The sequence below is a fragment of the Engraulis encrasicolus genome, chromosome 23 (genome assembly GCF_034702125.1).
Source record: "Engraulis encrasicolus isolate BLACKSEA-1 chromosome 23, IST_EnEncr_1.0, whole genome shotgun sequence".
NCBI classification, from domain to species: Eukaryota; Metazoa; Chordata; class Actinopteri; order Clupeiformes; family Engraulidae; genus Engraulis; species Engraulis encrasicolus.
Window position 1 is genome coordinate 2,448,767 of NC_085879.1, and position 15,000 is coordinate 2,463,766.

Here is a 15,000-nt window from a genome sequence, read left to right on the forward strand (position 1 = left end):
TTTGGAGACTCATTAAAAACACAACTGCCAGGAAGCAGGGGAGATAGGAGGAGGGAGAGTGGGAGAAAAGAGAAAAAGAAAGAAAAGGATAGAGGGCAGAGGAGGAAGTAAAGGAGAAAGAGAGAGATGTCGAGGGGAAAAAGAGGGAAAGTAAAGCGATAAAGGGAAAGAGAAGAATTAGAGAGAGAAGGAAAGAGAAAATTACAGAGAGAAGGGGGGTGGGGGGCATTATGGACCAAAAGGAAGGAAGGGGAAGAGGGTGAAAGAAATAGCTGATTACTGTACATTCTCAGTGCTGTTGGTTGCTTAGCCAACTTCACATGGCTGCAAAGCAGGGGGTGAAAGTTAACTTTACAAACTATAAACAACCTCTACCAGCCACTGACCAAGTAATTGGTGTAGCCTACCAGCCACTTCATCTAAAGTCATTATTTTGTGTCTGGAATCGACAGTATAGGCTACAGTAGTAGTATCTTCTGGGCTGCCCAGTGCTGAATGCTAGGATGCGAATCCTGCAGCCCCACAGAGCTGCCTCACACTACTCACACCACTTCAAGTGCTGGGACCAGGGGGGGGGGGGGGGGGTATACTAAGTACATGGTTAACCCCTTAGCACACAGCCTATATGTAATAACTTTACTGTCACCAAAATTGTAATGGCTATGTCTTAATCTTTTACTTAAGGCTCTTGTTACTGTCATAGCAATGTTGTTATGAGTTGAATATTTTCAGCACATAGTGAATAGGCCCGCCGGCGACCCCATCTGCACTAAGAGGCTAACAGATATACTTGCAGGCATCATTAAGAAAATGAAGTCTCCAGGAACTTTTATGTGGTGATTTATCTCATACATAGATTATATGTTTTTGCATTACCTTTTTTAGCAGTATAGCCATATGAAGCAATGGACGTCTATGGAATCAAGCAAAACATCATCAATGTACTTATAAACCTCTTTTTAAATTAATTTGAATGCAAATTCCGTCCGGTGGCTGAAGCTAATGGTTCTATCCACTTCCAGTGATTATGCCAAGCTATGCTAAGAATTCTAATGCTAATAAATCAAAGTACGGAACACAGTGAGAAGAAAATTATACCCACATTCATGTTTAATACTTGGGAAAACGGCAAAACCGGATGGACTGTTCCTTTAACCTGGTTTACTACTGAGCCACCTTCTCAGTAATCTCCATGTATACTACGAAGTGAGTTTAACCTACTCAGCCAGACATAACCCAGAATGAATATATCAATTGGTACTAGGCCAGTGATTTAGGTGTTGGTTTGTCTCCCTCAGTGGAGGGGTAAAATAGAGATTAGAGTAGAGTAACAATTATTAATCCTGGAGGAAATTAAAGTGTTTGTTTGCAAGTGCTCACTGCACCTGCCCTGTTTACTACTGTATTGTGGTTGTTATTGTTATTGTTCAGCGTGCAGCCATGTTGTTATCGTGAGGCTTATGGGTGTCCAGTGGGAGCAAAAAGCAGCTCGTCTCAGCACTGCAGAGCACACAAGATGGATGTCTCACTGTTGTGTGTGTGTGTGTGTGTGTGTGTGTGTGTGTGTGTGTGTGTGTGTGTGTGTGTGTGTGTGTGTGTGTGTGTGTGCGTGCGTGTGTGTGTGTGTGTGTGTGTGTGTGTGTGTGTGTGTGTGTGTGTGTCTGTGTGTCTGTGTGTCTGTGTGTGTCTGTGCCGTGCGTGCATGCATGTGTTTGTGTAAATGTGTGTATATGTACATGTGTGTGTGTTTGTGTGTCTGTGTATCAGAGTTGGACTGCACTTGGACTTTGTGTGTATTAAATGACTGTTCTGTGCAGGGCACATGCACTTAATGTTGTCTATGCAAGCATGCATATAGGTGTATTTGTATGTGTATGTGAGCGTGTGTGTACAGTATGTGTGCAGACGTGTGCATATGTGCATAGGCATGTGTGTGTGTGTGTGTGTGTGTGTGTGTGTGTGTGTGTGTGTGTGTGTGTGTGTGTGTGTGTGTGTGTGTGTGTGTGTGTGTGTGTGTGTGTGTGTGTGTGTGTGTGTGTGTGTGTGCTCGTGCTCGTGTGCGTGCGTGCTCGTGTCCGTGCGTGCATGATAACTGGCGTGCATATAGACTATATGTGTGGTTATCTCTGTGTGTGTACTGTAGTAGGGAGTTGACAGTTAGTATCATGGGTCTCTACAAAGTGGTCCGTGTTGCTCCACTAAGTCCCATTAGGCCGTCATCGCCACGCTGACTCACGCCCATCTCCTGCCCCCAGGGGAGAGCCCAGCCGGCCGGGCGGGCCAGCACAAACACTCTGGCAACCCTTTGATCTCTCTTTGTCAGACACACACACGCACACACGAACGTGCACGCGCGCACACACACATGCACGCACACACACACATATGCACACGCACACACACACACACATGCACACACACACACACGAACGTACACACACACACACACACACACACACACACACACACACACACACACACACACACACACACACACACACACACACACACACACACAGACGGAACATGCTTTTGCCCACACACAGATAACAATGCACATACAGTTGTGCTCATATGTTTACATACCCCAGCAGAATAAACGCTTTCTTTGCGATTTCTCACAAAATATGAAGGATTACACAAAACCCTTTTTTTCACTCATTGCTAGTGACTAGCTTAAGATATTTATTAGCAATATTCTGTGTTTACTCTTTCAAAAGCATGATCACAACCCAAACTACCCAAATGACCCTGTTCAAAAGTTTACATACCCTAGTTTCTGATGCTGAATATGGCCCTGTTTAACATCAGGGACCGCTCTAAATTGTTTGTGGTAGTTGTGGATAAGGCTCTTAATGTTCTCAGATGACAAAACAGCACATTCTTCCTGGCAGAATGGTTGTTTCCTATAATATCTTTGGGTGTCTTGCTGGAACCTCACATTTGAGGTTTCCCCTGAGTGGCTCAATGATGTTGAGATCAGGAGAGTGAGATGGTCGCTCAAAAACCTTCATTTTATTCTTTCTGAAGCTAATGACGGGTTGATTTGGCTTTCTGTGTCGAAATATTGTCATGTTGGCACCGTTTGAATTTCAATTCAGAAATGCAATATGAGGAGTTTGGTTGGAATCAAGCCAATGGGCAAGGGAATCATTGCATTGCAATGATCATTGCAAGGGAAATTGTTCAGGAGGCATAGGACAACCAAAAAATAACTTCAGGTGAAATATAGGACAACATGAAAAAATGTTTTAAACTGTACAGGAAAGAGGCACTTGAGGAAAGATGGGCTGTTGGGGGTTGCCAGGAGAAAGCCATTACCACAAAAATGCAAACATGTTATTTTGCATATGATACACCAAATAGCACAGTGAGAAGCATCAAAATGCCTGTGACAAAGTCATTTGGAAAAATGAGATCAATATGGAACTTTTTTAGGCCACTATTAACAGTACCATTTGGAGAACAGTCAATGGAGCCTATGATGAAAGTTACACCATACCCTTCTGTGAAACATGGTCATGGACCACTGATTTCATGGGGACATTTGAGTTACAAATGCATTATACTTTTGATCCATACTCGCAGAATGATGAATACATTGCCCTGTGAAAAATACTGGAGGAAACTTGACACACATCAGCCTTGAAACTACACATGGTCCATTGTTTGGACATCCCAACATGACAATATTTCAACACAGAAAGCCAAATCAACCCGTCACTAGCTTCAGAAAGAATAAAATGAAGTTTTTGAGCGACCGTCTCACTCTCCTGATCTCAACATCATTGAGCCATTCAGGGGAAACCTCAAATGTGAGGTTCCAGCAAGACACCCAAAAATATTATAGGAAACAACCATTCTGCCAGGAAGAATGTGCTGTTTTGTCATCTGAGAACATTAAGAGCCTTATCCACAACTACCACAAACAATTTAGAGCGGTCCCTGATGTTAAACAGGGCCATATTCAGCATTAGAAACTAGGGTATGTAAACTTTTGAACAGGGTCATTTGGGTAGTTTGGGTTGTGATCATGCTTTTGAAAGAGTAAACACAGAATATTGCTAATACATATCTTAAGCTAGTCACTAGCAATGAGTGAAAAAAAAGGTTTTGTGTAATCCTTCATATTTTGTGAGAAATCGCGAAGAAAGCGTTTATTCTGCTGGGGTATGTAAACATATGAGCACAACTGTACTTTAGTGTACTGTACAGGGACCACACAGTGTACACGAACGCACACACACACACACACACACACACACACCACATAGACATATACTGTAGATGTAGATATGCATACACCTGGTCTCATGGATACAAAGTACACACACACACACACACACACACACACACACACACACACACACACTCTCTCTCTCTCTCTCTCTCTCTCTCTCTCTCTCTCTCTCTCTCTCTCTCTCTCCTCTCTCTCTCTCTCTCTCTCTCTCTCTCTCACACACACACACACACACACACACACACACACACACACACACACACACACACACACACACACACACACACACACACACACACACAAACACACACACACACACACACACACATGCATCATCCAAAACAGACTTGCACTAACATGTATTTCACCCCAGATATACTGTGCTTCCTACTGTTTCTGCTGCAGCATAGCTCTTGCTGTGGGGATACTGATGAGGTGTTCTCAAATGTCAGCATATTAAGCTTAGCCTGAAACATTGGCTGCCCTTGTCACCTTTTACTCATTGCAGTAGTATAACTGCAGCTTTGTTCTTGGTGGATCTATGGTATATAGATATGCCGTATTATGCTGCGTGGGCAATTATTGTGGACAAATGTTACCTGGCTTAGGGTGAGACAAACAAATCTCCTCGTTATTTTTTCTCTATCAGTAGTAGTATAATTTGCCATTTTGATTGTGCGTTGGACTGTTCACTAGAGCAGTAGGGTCGGGGCCAGAATGGCTTTTTGTTTGTGAATATAAATGTTAATTGTAGGTCAGCTTGGGACGTACATTAATTATCCCAGTGGGAACCTATACTCCTATGACATTTGATAAAAAACTGTTAATGTGAAGTGAGTGTAAGCCTTATTTCATTTACGTCACCGTCAAGAAAAGAGATATCTTCCCGTTGTACATTTCAGTTTGCAATATGAATTATGTAGGCGCCTGCACAACACATTAGTTACAGTACAACAACCTTCCAGTGTAGGCTGGCTTTGCCCTTTGTCTGACCTTGTCGTGACCCCTGGGTGTGAACAGCATTATCCAGCATTCACTTCACTGAAATGTCAATAAATGTGACACTCACACATTCACACACCCACAAACTGACCCAAACGCACTGACCCAACAAGATATGTGGCTTGGCAAGGGCGACAAGGGTATACACGACGTACATGGCTTTGCTGTACAAGGGCATGTGCGTTGTTGTTTCCTGTGTCCATCAGCACACGTGGGCTTCTGTGTTTGTGGACAGAAGGAGTGAATTCTTGACTGCTCATCAGTTCTCTGGCGTGAAGGTCAGGGAAGGAAACAGCGCCATCATTGCCACCTCTGATAGTGTGATGTCAGCAAATGTCTGGTGGTCTTTATTGCTGCTGGGTTATGTACTATAGATTTGTGTGACTGGCAGTTGAATAAAGTCAGGGTCTGTATCTCTATCAATCTATTTCTCTATTTCTCTGTCTGTCGTCTGTCTGCATCTATCTATCTATCTATCTCTCTCTCACTCTCTCTCTCTCTCTCTCTCTCTCTCTCTCTCTCTCTCTCTCTCTCTCACGCACACACGCACACACACACACACACACACACACACACACACACACACACACACACACACACACACACACACACACACACACACACACACACACACACAGACACACACACACACTCAGACACAGACCATATTAGCTTGTTGAATGATGTGCCTTCGGCCCAGCGGGGTGTGTCATTACCAGAGAAGGTGAAGGTCCTTGAACAGAGGCCTAGTGAGATCTAGCCAGGGGACCCCAGGAGCCATCTCTCTGCCTCCACACATCACCCTGCTGTTGATTTACCACAACTCTGGTCAATACCGCGGATATTTCACTGGGCCAGCCTAGACAAATAGTGGTGTCTTGGCATTTGAGAAATGAATCAGGCTGGCATGGCTTTTATTTTTGTCTTGCAGGGCTTTGATGTGCTAACAATGCCCGGAGCTTCGACTCCTTGGCGGTCATTTGACTTTGTGAGGTGCAGAGGAATAATGTTTGTCCTGAGCCTGCAAGAATTAATTATTAGTGTATGTTTGTGCTTGTGCGTGTGGGTGTGCGTGTGCGTGTGTGCGCGTGTGCGTGCGTGTGTGTGTGCATGCTTAGAGCTGACACACAGGAGGTCAACCATGTGTCTTGTTTGTTGTGGTAGTCAATGTGGTAGTCAAGAACAGTCACTGTGATAGTCTGATGCGAAAAGAACACTTAGGTTGTGTTGTGTGCCTATACTTACTTAGAGGCTGATCTCTCAGTCTCCAATCCAGAAGTGCAGATGATGTGGTAGATTCAGTTTGAATTTGAAGGTTTCTCTGTTTCTCAACAGAATGTATAGAATTCCCTTTCTTTTTTTTCTATTCATGATATACATGTAGATTTGCTCATCAACTTGTTACAATGAGGAAAATGGAGAGTTTGAACCTGAGAACTACTCACTTTTTTAAAAGTATTTTATGGGCTTTACAAGCCTTTATTCGTGTTTATCAGAGAGGACAGTGAAGCAGAGACAGGAAGCGAGTTGGGAGAGAGAGACGGGGAAGGGCCGGCAAAGGGCCACGGGAGGGCCACAGATTTGTTTTTATTGACACAATGTTTTAAGCTTAGACTCAATGGCAATGTCTGAATAGGAAGTTAGCAGGTGCTGTTAATTCTGAAACTTCCAGAAGGGCATGTGGAAAATAAAGTGCATTCACATCAGTTCTGACATCGTATCTCCGCTCTCAGCCTCAAGCCTCACCTCCCAAACAAGCATCTGAGATGGAGCTCAGTATGACGCGTCCATTGCATGTCCTCTGTCGCCCATCGCTTTGGTACGAGAGATTGCACTCCGGGGCGAGCGGGGGGCGCTGTGGCGCTTGTGTGGCATTGTGTCTGTGCTTCCCCAGGTGGGCTGGCAGCTGAAGAACCTGGTGAACGCCCTGCGGGAGGATCCCAGTGGAGTCATCCTCACGCTGAAGAAGAGGCCCCAGAACACCCTGACCTCCACCCCCGCCCTACTTAAGAACGTCCGGTGGAAACCCTTGGCCCTGCAGGTAACACGCCCCCCCCCCCCCCACCCCCCCCAACACGAGTCATGACCTTTCAGTGAACTTCCAGCGTCGTTCTCTCATCTTCATTCAGTGCATTGAGTGCATTCATGGTCATGGAAATGGCTAAGTCTATATCCCTGGTCCTCCAAACATAAATACGAATGCAGACACACGCACGCGTGTACGCGCACACGCACACGCACACACACACACACACACACACACACACACACACACACACACACACACACACACACACACACACACACACACACACACACACACACACACACACACACTATTCTTTCTTGTTAAAGTTGACCAGATGGGTGTTTTTTTTCGGCTGTCCTGTCATGGTACGATATTTGACCTCTCTAAGTGAAATCCTCTTATACTACAAAGCTGTGACCATCAACAAGGGGAGCGTGGGAGGGTTATGGGGACATAGGTATTTTTAGTTTGGCTTTGGGAGAGGGGGCATAGGCATTTCTAGTTTATCCATTCAATTTCTGGAATGTCTAAAAAGTAGTCTAACAAATATCAAAAGCACAAATATAATTCTCAGAATGATGCCCATCCCCATCCCCATCCCCAGCAGTATCTTCTCTCATTTACACGTTTCATCCTTCCGCCACTTCACCACCTCACCATCCCACTACAGTCATGCACATCCTCAGCACTGCCACCGTCTTTTGGCTGAGTCACTGACATCCTAACTCTGTTGCATTTGAAAAGTGACTCCCAGATATACAGTACAATATCCAGTAAGTCACACAAGTGGAGTGCATTGTTGACATCACTGAAAGGAGTTCCTGTAGGCTTGGGCATGTCTGCAATCACATACATGTACACGTGCTTCTTCTCTTCCTCGAGTTCACCTTCTGCTCTCCTTGTTCCCACTACCTAACTTATCGGTGACACTTTATAATAACAGATGCATAAAAGCATTCTAAAGACTTAGTAAATATTAACTAATGATGGACAAAATATTAACAAATATTGTTTTTGATTTAGTTTTATTGATGATTTATAAAATATCTACAAATAATATGCTTAGTATTTCCCACTCATTTGTAAAGATTTGATAATGTTTTGTTCATCATTAGTTAATTATTTACCAAGTCTTTAAAATGCCTTTTTATGCATCCATTATTAGAAAGTGTTACGTAGCCTCTTCATCAGCCCCCCCGTACATCTTGTATGCTGCAGTTCTCCTGATATAGCCAGAAAAGCCCCTCACCCCCAACCCCCTCACTTAAGTACCTCCTGGCAACATCTAAGTAGACCCCGGTATGCCCTCTTCCCTGCACAGTTGGCTCTGATCATTTAGCCTCCCATACTGATTCCCTAGATAAACTATCTCAGCAGCGTGCCAAAGCTCTCCCAAATAAATGAATAAAGAAATAAATTGCTGCATGGGTAGAGGGGAACAGAAGCTTAAGCCGGTTTTAACCTAGAATGCTATTTTATTATCATTTGAATGACAGAGGGATGGAGTCTAGGGAATGACCAGAGCTTCAGCTGTTTATAGGATTGTAATACTTTCCGGATTTTTTTAACATATCGGTAGCAAAAACATTGATTGAATCCATTCGATTTTGTCAGCCTGTCTTTCTCTGACTATTGGCACTGGAAGCAAACATACAGTTTACAGTATATGCCACATATAATAAGGTTGCTATAATCTTGAGCTAAACGCTTAACTTTGTACTCCAGATGATACCACCTCACTAAGACTGCTCGAAGATTATTAACATATAGTACCATGTTGGATAGTACCATGGTAAATTCCTCTGTCTGTCCTGTACATATGAACATATGAACTCCATCCGGATTTATACAGAATTACTGTCACAGTCTCTCCATGAGAAGTGAACTCTCCATGTCTGCCCTCCTGAATGACTATTATAATATATGCTAGGCTACAATCTTACTGTATGTACAGTAGCACTGTGGGGGTTAATCCATTCAGCTCGCTCTTTTGCGAGTTATATAACCTCTGGTGAAATGCCACTTCGAGCCCGGATGTGGTCACGAACAGGACCTGGTCGTGAGTGGTGTTGTGGACAAGGCTCGAGATTGGATGGGGGGATGGAGCTGGTCATTGTGGCATTTTACGGTAGCTGTGTTGTCCCCAAGGCTATGTCTGTGTGTGTGTGTGTGGCACCATTAGCCATGGCTGGTGCGTGATTGTTACAGTAACTGGATAAATGGCCGGCGGCAGCAGCAGCAGCAGTTGGGTGATGAGGCTGAGGGGGCTTTTGTGGTTTTGTCTCTGTGCTCAGCACGCGACGTCACACAATGGTCACGCCACCACCACCGCCGTAGTTTCCTCTACAGTATTCTGTCCTTGATTTGTGACCTCTGAACTCGCCCTATTACTGTTCAGCAACCATCTGGATACAGCATACTGTGTGTGTGTGTGTGTGTGTGTGTGTGTGTGTGTGTGTGTGTGTGTGTGTGTGTGTGTGTGTGTGTGCGTATGTCTGTGTGTTTGTGTGTGTGTGTGTGTCTCTATGTGTGTCTGTGTGTGTGCTTGTGCAGGCTATTCATCCTATGGCAGAAGTGCAGAAATGAGGCCACTGATCCCCTGAATGTGTGCCATAGAGGGCTCCTCTCCTCTCCTCTCCTCTCCTCTCCTCTCCTCTCCTCTCCTCTCCTCTCCTCTCCTCTCCTCTCCTCCACTCCCCTCTCCTCTCTTTTCCTCTCCTCTCTTTTCCTCTCCTCTCTTTTCCTCTCCTCTCATCCCCTCCCCTCTCCTCTCCTCTCCTCTCCTCTTGTCTCCTCCCCCCTCCTCTCCTCTCCTCTCCTCTCGTCTCGTCTCGTCTCGTCTCCTCTCCTCTCCTCTCCTCTCCTCTCCTCTCCTCTCCTCTCCCCGGCAGGCTCCAGGGTGAGCTGGGTGAAGGAGACTGATATTGGGACAGAGGTGAAGAGAGGCAGACAGGGAGAGGTGGACACCTATGGTAGATGGAAAGCAGAGAAGATATGAAAATGTGATGGAGGGAGACATTGTAGGCACCGCATTGAAACTGCTCTCAATTTGTGTAGCGTGTGTGCAAACCTGTGCATTTGTGTGACCTGTGCTTCATGGATGTACAGTATGTGTGTTTGTGTGGGTGTATGTCTGGCTGTCTTTAAAGCGTGTTGATGGTGAATTAGGACTCACTATAGAATTTGAAGCTGACGCACACTGGCACTGTGTGTGTGTGTGTGTGTGTGTGTGTGTGTGTGTGTGTGTGTGTGTGTGTGTGTGTGTGTGTGTGTGTGCGTGTGTGTGTGTGTGTGTGTGTGTGTGTGTGTGTGTGTGTGTGTGTGTGTGTGTGTGTGTGTGTGTGTGTGTGTGTGTTTTTGCAGGGTGAGATATGACGTTCAAGGGGACCACTTGAAAAAGAGCCTATTACTCGTAGAGCCTGCCCAGCTTGTGCGGCATCTATTTTTAGCTGTGCATTAGGCTAATTCATTTCCATGCGACATGCCTGCCTTCATGTTGTGGAGCGCTCTGCTAGTCATTTCTCTCTCTCTCTCTCTCTCTCTCTCTCTCTCTCTCTCTCTCTCTCTCTCTCTCTCTCTCTCTCTCTCTCTCTCTCTCTCTCTCTCTCTCTCTCTCTCTCTGTGTGATCTGCCCTCTTTCTCCTGCGCTCTCTTTTCAATCTTCAACATTTTTCTCATTCCTCTTTGCCCTCTTTTATCCTAGTTCTTTCTATCAGTCTCTCTCTCCCTATCAAATCTCCACCCCCCCCCCCTTTCTCTCTATCTCTCTCTCTCCCTTTCCATTTTCATCTCTGTAGCAGCCACCGAGCGAGGCAAGGCAAGGCGAGGCAGCCATGTGTGTATGGATTATTAAGTGGCCTTTGTCCGCGGCATTTGCCATTCAATCGTTGCCCTCGTTGCACAAAAGGCAGTGTGCCAGGGGAGGGGAAATGAGGCAGGAGAGGTTTTATTATTTTTTTTTATCATGGCCGCCGTTAGTTCCTGCTGCCAAAGCATCATGTAATGTTAGCTTTTGGGCTCATCTCCTCCCAGCGCCGCTGCACTGCTTAGACAGACAGACAGACGGCAGTCTCCTGTCCCCCTCGCAGGCACAGAGGCACTCTATTAGCGGGAACCTTCTGGAAAATGACATTTCAGTTTAGTAATGGGCTTGGGTTTTTTTTTTTTTACTTGAGAGGCAGTTTTTGTCCTTTCAGGGTGCCATTTGCATGTGAATAAAAATATTTGACTATCTTCAGACATCTCTTTTTTAATTCATGGGTTTTATTTCCCTTGGAATTTAGACAATCAGCGATGCATAATTTGGTGGTTGCGTGAAGCAACTTAATTGGAACCATTTTAGGTCATGTTTTCATCCAATAGCCAGCCATGACTTTTGCGAGTAACCTTTTTAATCTGTGTATATTTATGTGCTTACTCGCAGCATCAACACGATATATATTATATTAAATATTATTACCTCCGCTGAGGAGTATGTTTTCAGTGGCGTTGATTTGTTTGTCTGTCTATTTCACTGTTTGTCTGTCTTTCAGCAGAATAACAGAACGGATGAACGGATTTTGATTGAATTTTGTGAGTTGTTGCAAATGACAAAAGGAAGAGGTGATTTTCAGTGGTGATCTGAATCACGATCCAGATCCAGGAAATTAAAAAAAAAACATTATTTACCATTGCAGGTTAGGGCGATTTTTTAGGGCGACATTCCAGTTTCTAACTCCACAAAAACAAGGCAGAAAGACTTGAAAAAAATTACAATGTCACATACAGTAGTCAAATGTTCTCAAACAGCTTCCTTGCCGGAGGTCTGCACTCTCTGAGCCCATTTCTAATGTATTATTATATATTACCTGTATATGAAATATTATTTGTCTTTCTATTCCTATAACTCGGTCTACTGTATCTTTCCCTGAGAATATCTCTCCGCTGTCTCTTTATTTCTCTCCTCTTTTTCTCCTAATCTCTCTCTACTGTATCTCCTTGCTACACATGTCTAAACAAGAACTGTAGACCTGGCTGTCACATTGTTGAACAAAGGGCACAAGAGCCAGTTCAAGTCCTCGTGAAGAAGCGTGCTGAATTTTTTAGTTGCAAAACCAGAGGCAGGGCCGGCGATGTGGATTTTGTTGGATAATTCATGTAGCTACAAGAGTCTGGTTTGGATCCTCTCATGCCCTGCCTCCTACAGCGCCTCCTGCTCCAGTGTACTCTGCCGTAATTGCTCAGGCCCATGTAATCCATCAGCAGCCATGTTTCCACGACTCTCTCCTGTCCAATAAACAAGTCCAACTCTTTTCGTCGACTGGGCAGTACTAATAGTGCAAGCACAATAGAAAGAAAGTTTTTGCAACACAGCAACCTCTTTCTCCCTTGGCTTGCTCACATACAGTATACGCTTACACATGCACACACGTAGGCTATGTATGCACAGTGCACACACACAGACACACAAACAGGAGCACACACACACACACACACACACACACACACACACACACACACACACACACACACACACACACACACACACACACACACACACACACACACACACACACACAAACACACACACACATGCTCTCTCTCTCTCTCTCTCTCTCTCTCTCTCTCTCTCTCTCTCTCTCTCTCTCTCTCTCTTTCTCAGGAATTTGAGAGTTTTTTTCTGAATTCAGATGAATAGAAGGTGAGTATCACCTGAATACATTTGTATCTGGGCTAAAATAAGCACCATGAATAGTATATGCATATGTACTTTCTTTAGTGGCTCAGGAAGAGTGCCATCCAAGAGCCGATGGTTATCCCACAAACTGGCGCACACAGATCTGCAGAAAATAGGTCATTCATCCATGCCCCAGGATTTGGTTATCCTAAATATACGTGAAGGGTTTTTTTCTAGGCCAGAAAACAGCCTCAGACTCCATATATATGCAAATGTTTTTCCCTCACCATTGCTCGCATGTAGGATTAATAAACGATTATTTACTGTAAAGTGACATATCATTTACAATTAGTAGAACTTTGGACAGGCAGACATTTAATAGAATTGGTCTGAATTTTAAGGCATGCAAATTTAGACATAACCCAATCCCATTACCTCCCCTCAATTCCGCTAAGCTATGTGAATAGCCTTGTGTCACATAATACGGGAAACGTTTAAAGTCTTCTGGAGATTTTGTGAATGTATTGGAAAACTGAATAGAAAATACACACGTTAAAGCAAATACAAGAAATATCACTCCATGAAATAAGATAATTCCTCAAAGACAGACAGATTCCATACAGAATTTCATGATTATCATTACATATGATCATTACATGGATGGATATGCAGTGCAGAGGAGACTACAAATAACCCCACAGTACAAAATATTTTCAAGCTTATCACCCAATCACCCAATAACTGGAACTTCCTACAATTTTAAGACTTTGCAGACTTGTTCTAAGGAAAACTGCCATTGGAGCAATATGATGGAGTGACCTGACCATCACTAGGATTGTGGGTGTGTTCCAACTATCATGCCAATGAGCCTGGCTCTTTGGTGTAGCGGTCAGAGCCCCAGTTTACTACCCCAGAATGTCCGGGTTTGAGTCCCGGCTGGGCAACTTTGCTCCCCTTCGCTACAAGCAAGTACATTTTTCTTGATCCGATTCCGAACTTATTACAAGCAAAATAAACCCACACAGTCTGAAGTCCCTTGACGTCATGCCGGCTTCCCCTCTTTGCACCCCTCTCTGCTCCGTCACGTCCTGTCACTTCTCATGATGGCGTTACGCCAAGCGTTATTGTCTGATGCTCTGGCGTCCATAATGAATTATTACTTCCTCCAAATGGCTGCTATTTCGGGAGCCGGCTGTATTCACTATCTATTATTCAGCACACGCCGCCACGCCGCGCTCTTCTCTGCTACCGTACAGCAGAGACCCCGGCCTCACCGCCGCAACCTCGCAAGGAGCAAATGCACTTCGCCTCGCTGGGTTATGCGGTCTGCAAATGCTGTGGTGTGCTCTGCTCATGTACAATACTGTGCTGTACGGCTCCTGTGTGATGATTTATTAAAATGCTTTTTTGTTTACTTTTCTGAAAAGCTGTTATTCGTTCGTTTGAATGACATCAGTGCATGTGTTAAGCAACAAGGAGCTCTTATCTGAGATTAGCGTAACGTTGCTAAATAGACCTTCTCCTCCCCCCACAACGGCAGAATGACTGTGGCAAATGCACTTGCCTGGCAGTCACGTGGACCATGGATGCTGGGCATACACTGTAATGTACACACACTGTATAGACCAGGTTATGTTTTATTAAGACACCTTTGCTTTTCTTTCATGCCACTACTCTGTTAAATGGCACAAGGCAACAAGGAGTTCTCATCTAAAACCAAGGCTAAGGTTTTTCATACTGTAGGCCTACTTCAGTAGAGTAGACTATTTTATTTGAGCAATGCTCCTGTATATAATAGTATCGGTATTGCTATCATGGTACTGGTATTCATCTACTTTGGACTGTAAAAATAATGTACACTCACTGGCCATGTTATTATGGTAGGTGCCTCTTGTCTTCTAGGGCAGTCATGGGTGAGCGGTTAGGGCGTCAGACTTGCATCCCAGAGGTTGCCGGTTCGACTCCCGACCCGCCAGGTTGGTGGGGGGAGTAATCAACCAGTGCTCTCCCCCATCCTCCTCCATGACTGAGGTACCCTGAGCATGGTACCGTCCCACTGCACTGCTCCCCATG

The 15,000-nt window shown here is 44.6% G+C and overlaps 1 protein-coding gene across 1 annotated transcript in view; it reads left to right on the forward strand.

Annotated features, from left to right (window-relative positions):
- Positions 1-15,000, forward strand: part of LOC134440676 (connector enhancer of kinase suppressor of ras 2-like) — a 113,222-nt gene that overhangs the window by 54,371 nt on the left and 43,851 nt on the right. The window contains exon 9 of the mRNA XM_063190803.1: positions 7,137-7,283. Coding sequence (XP_063046873.1) covers positions 7,137-7,283 — 147 coding nt within the window. The remainder of the gene's footprint in view (positions 1-7,136; positions 7,284-15,000) is intronic.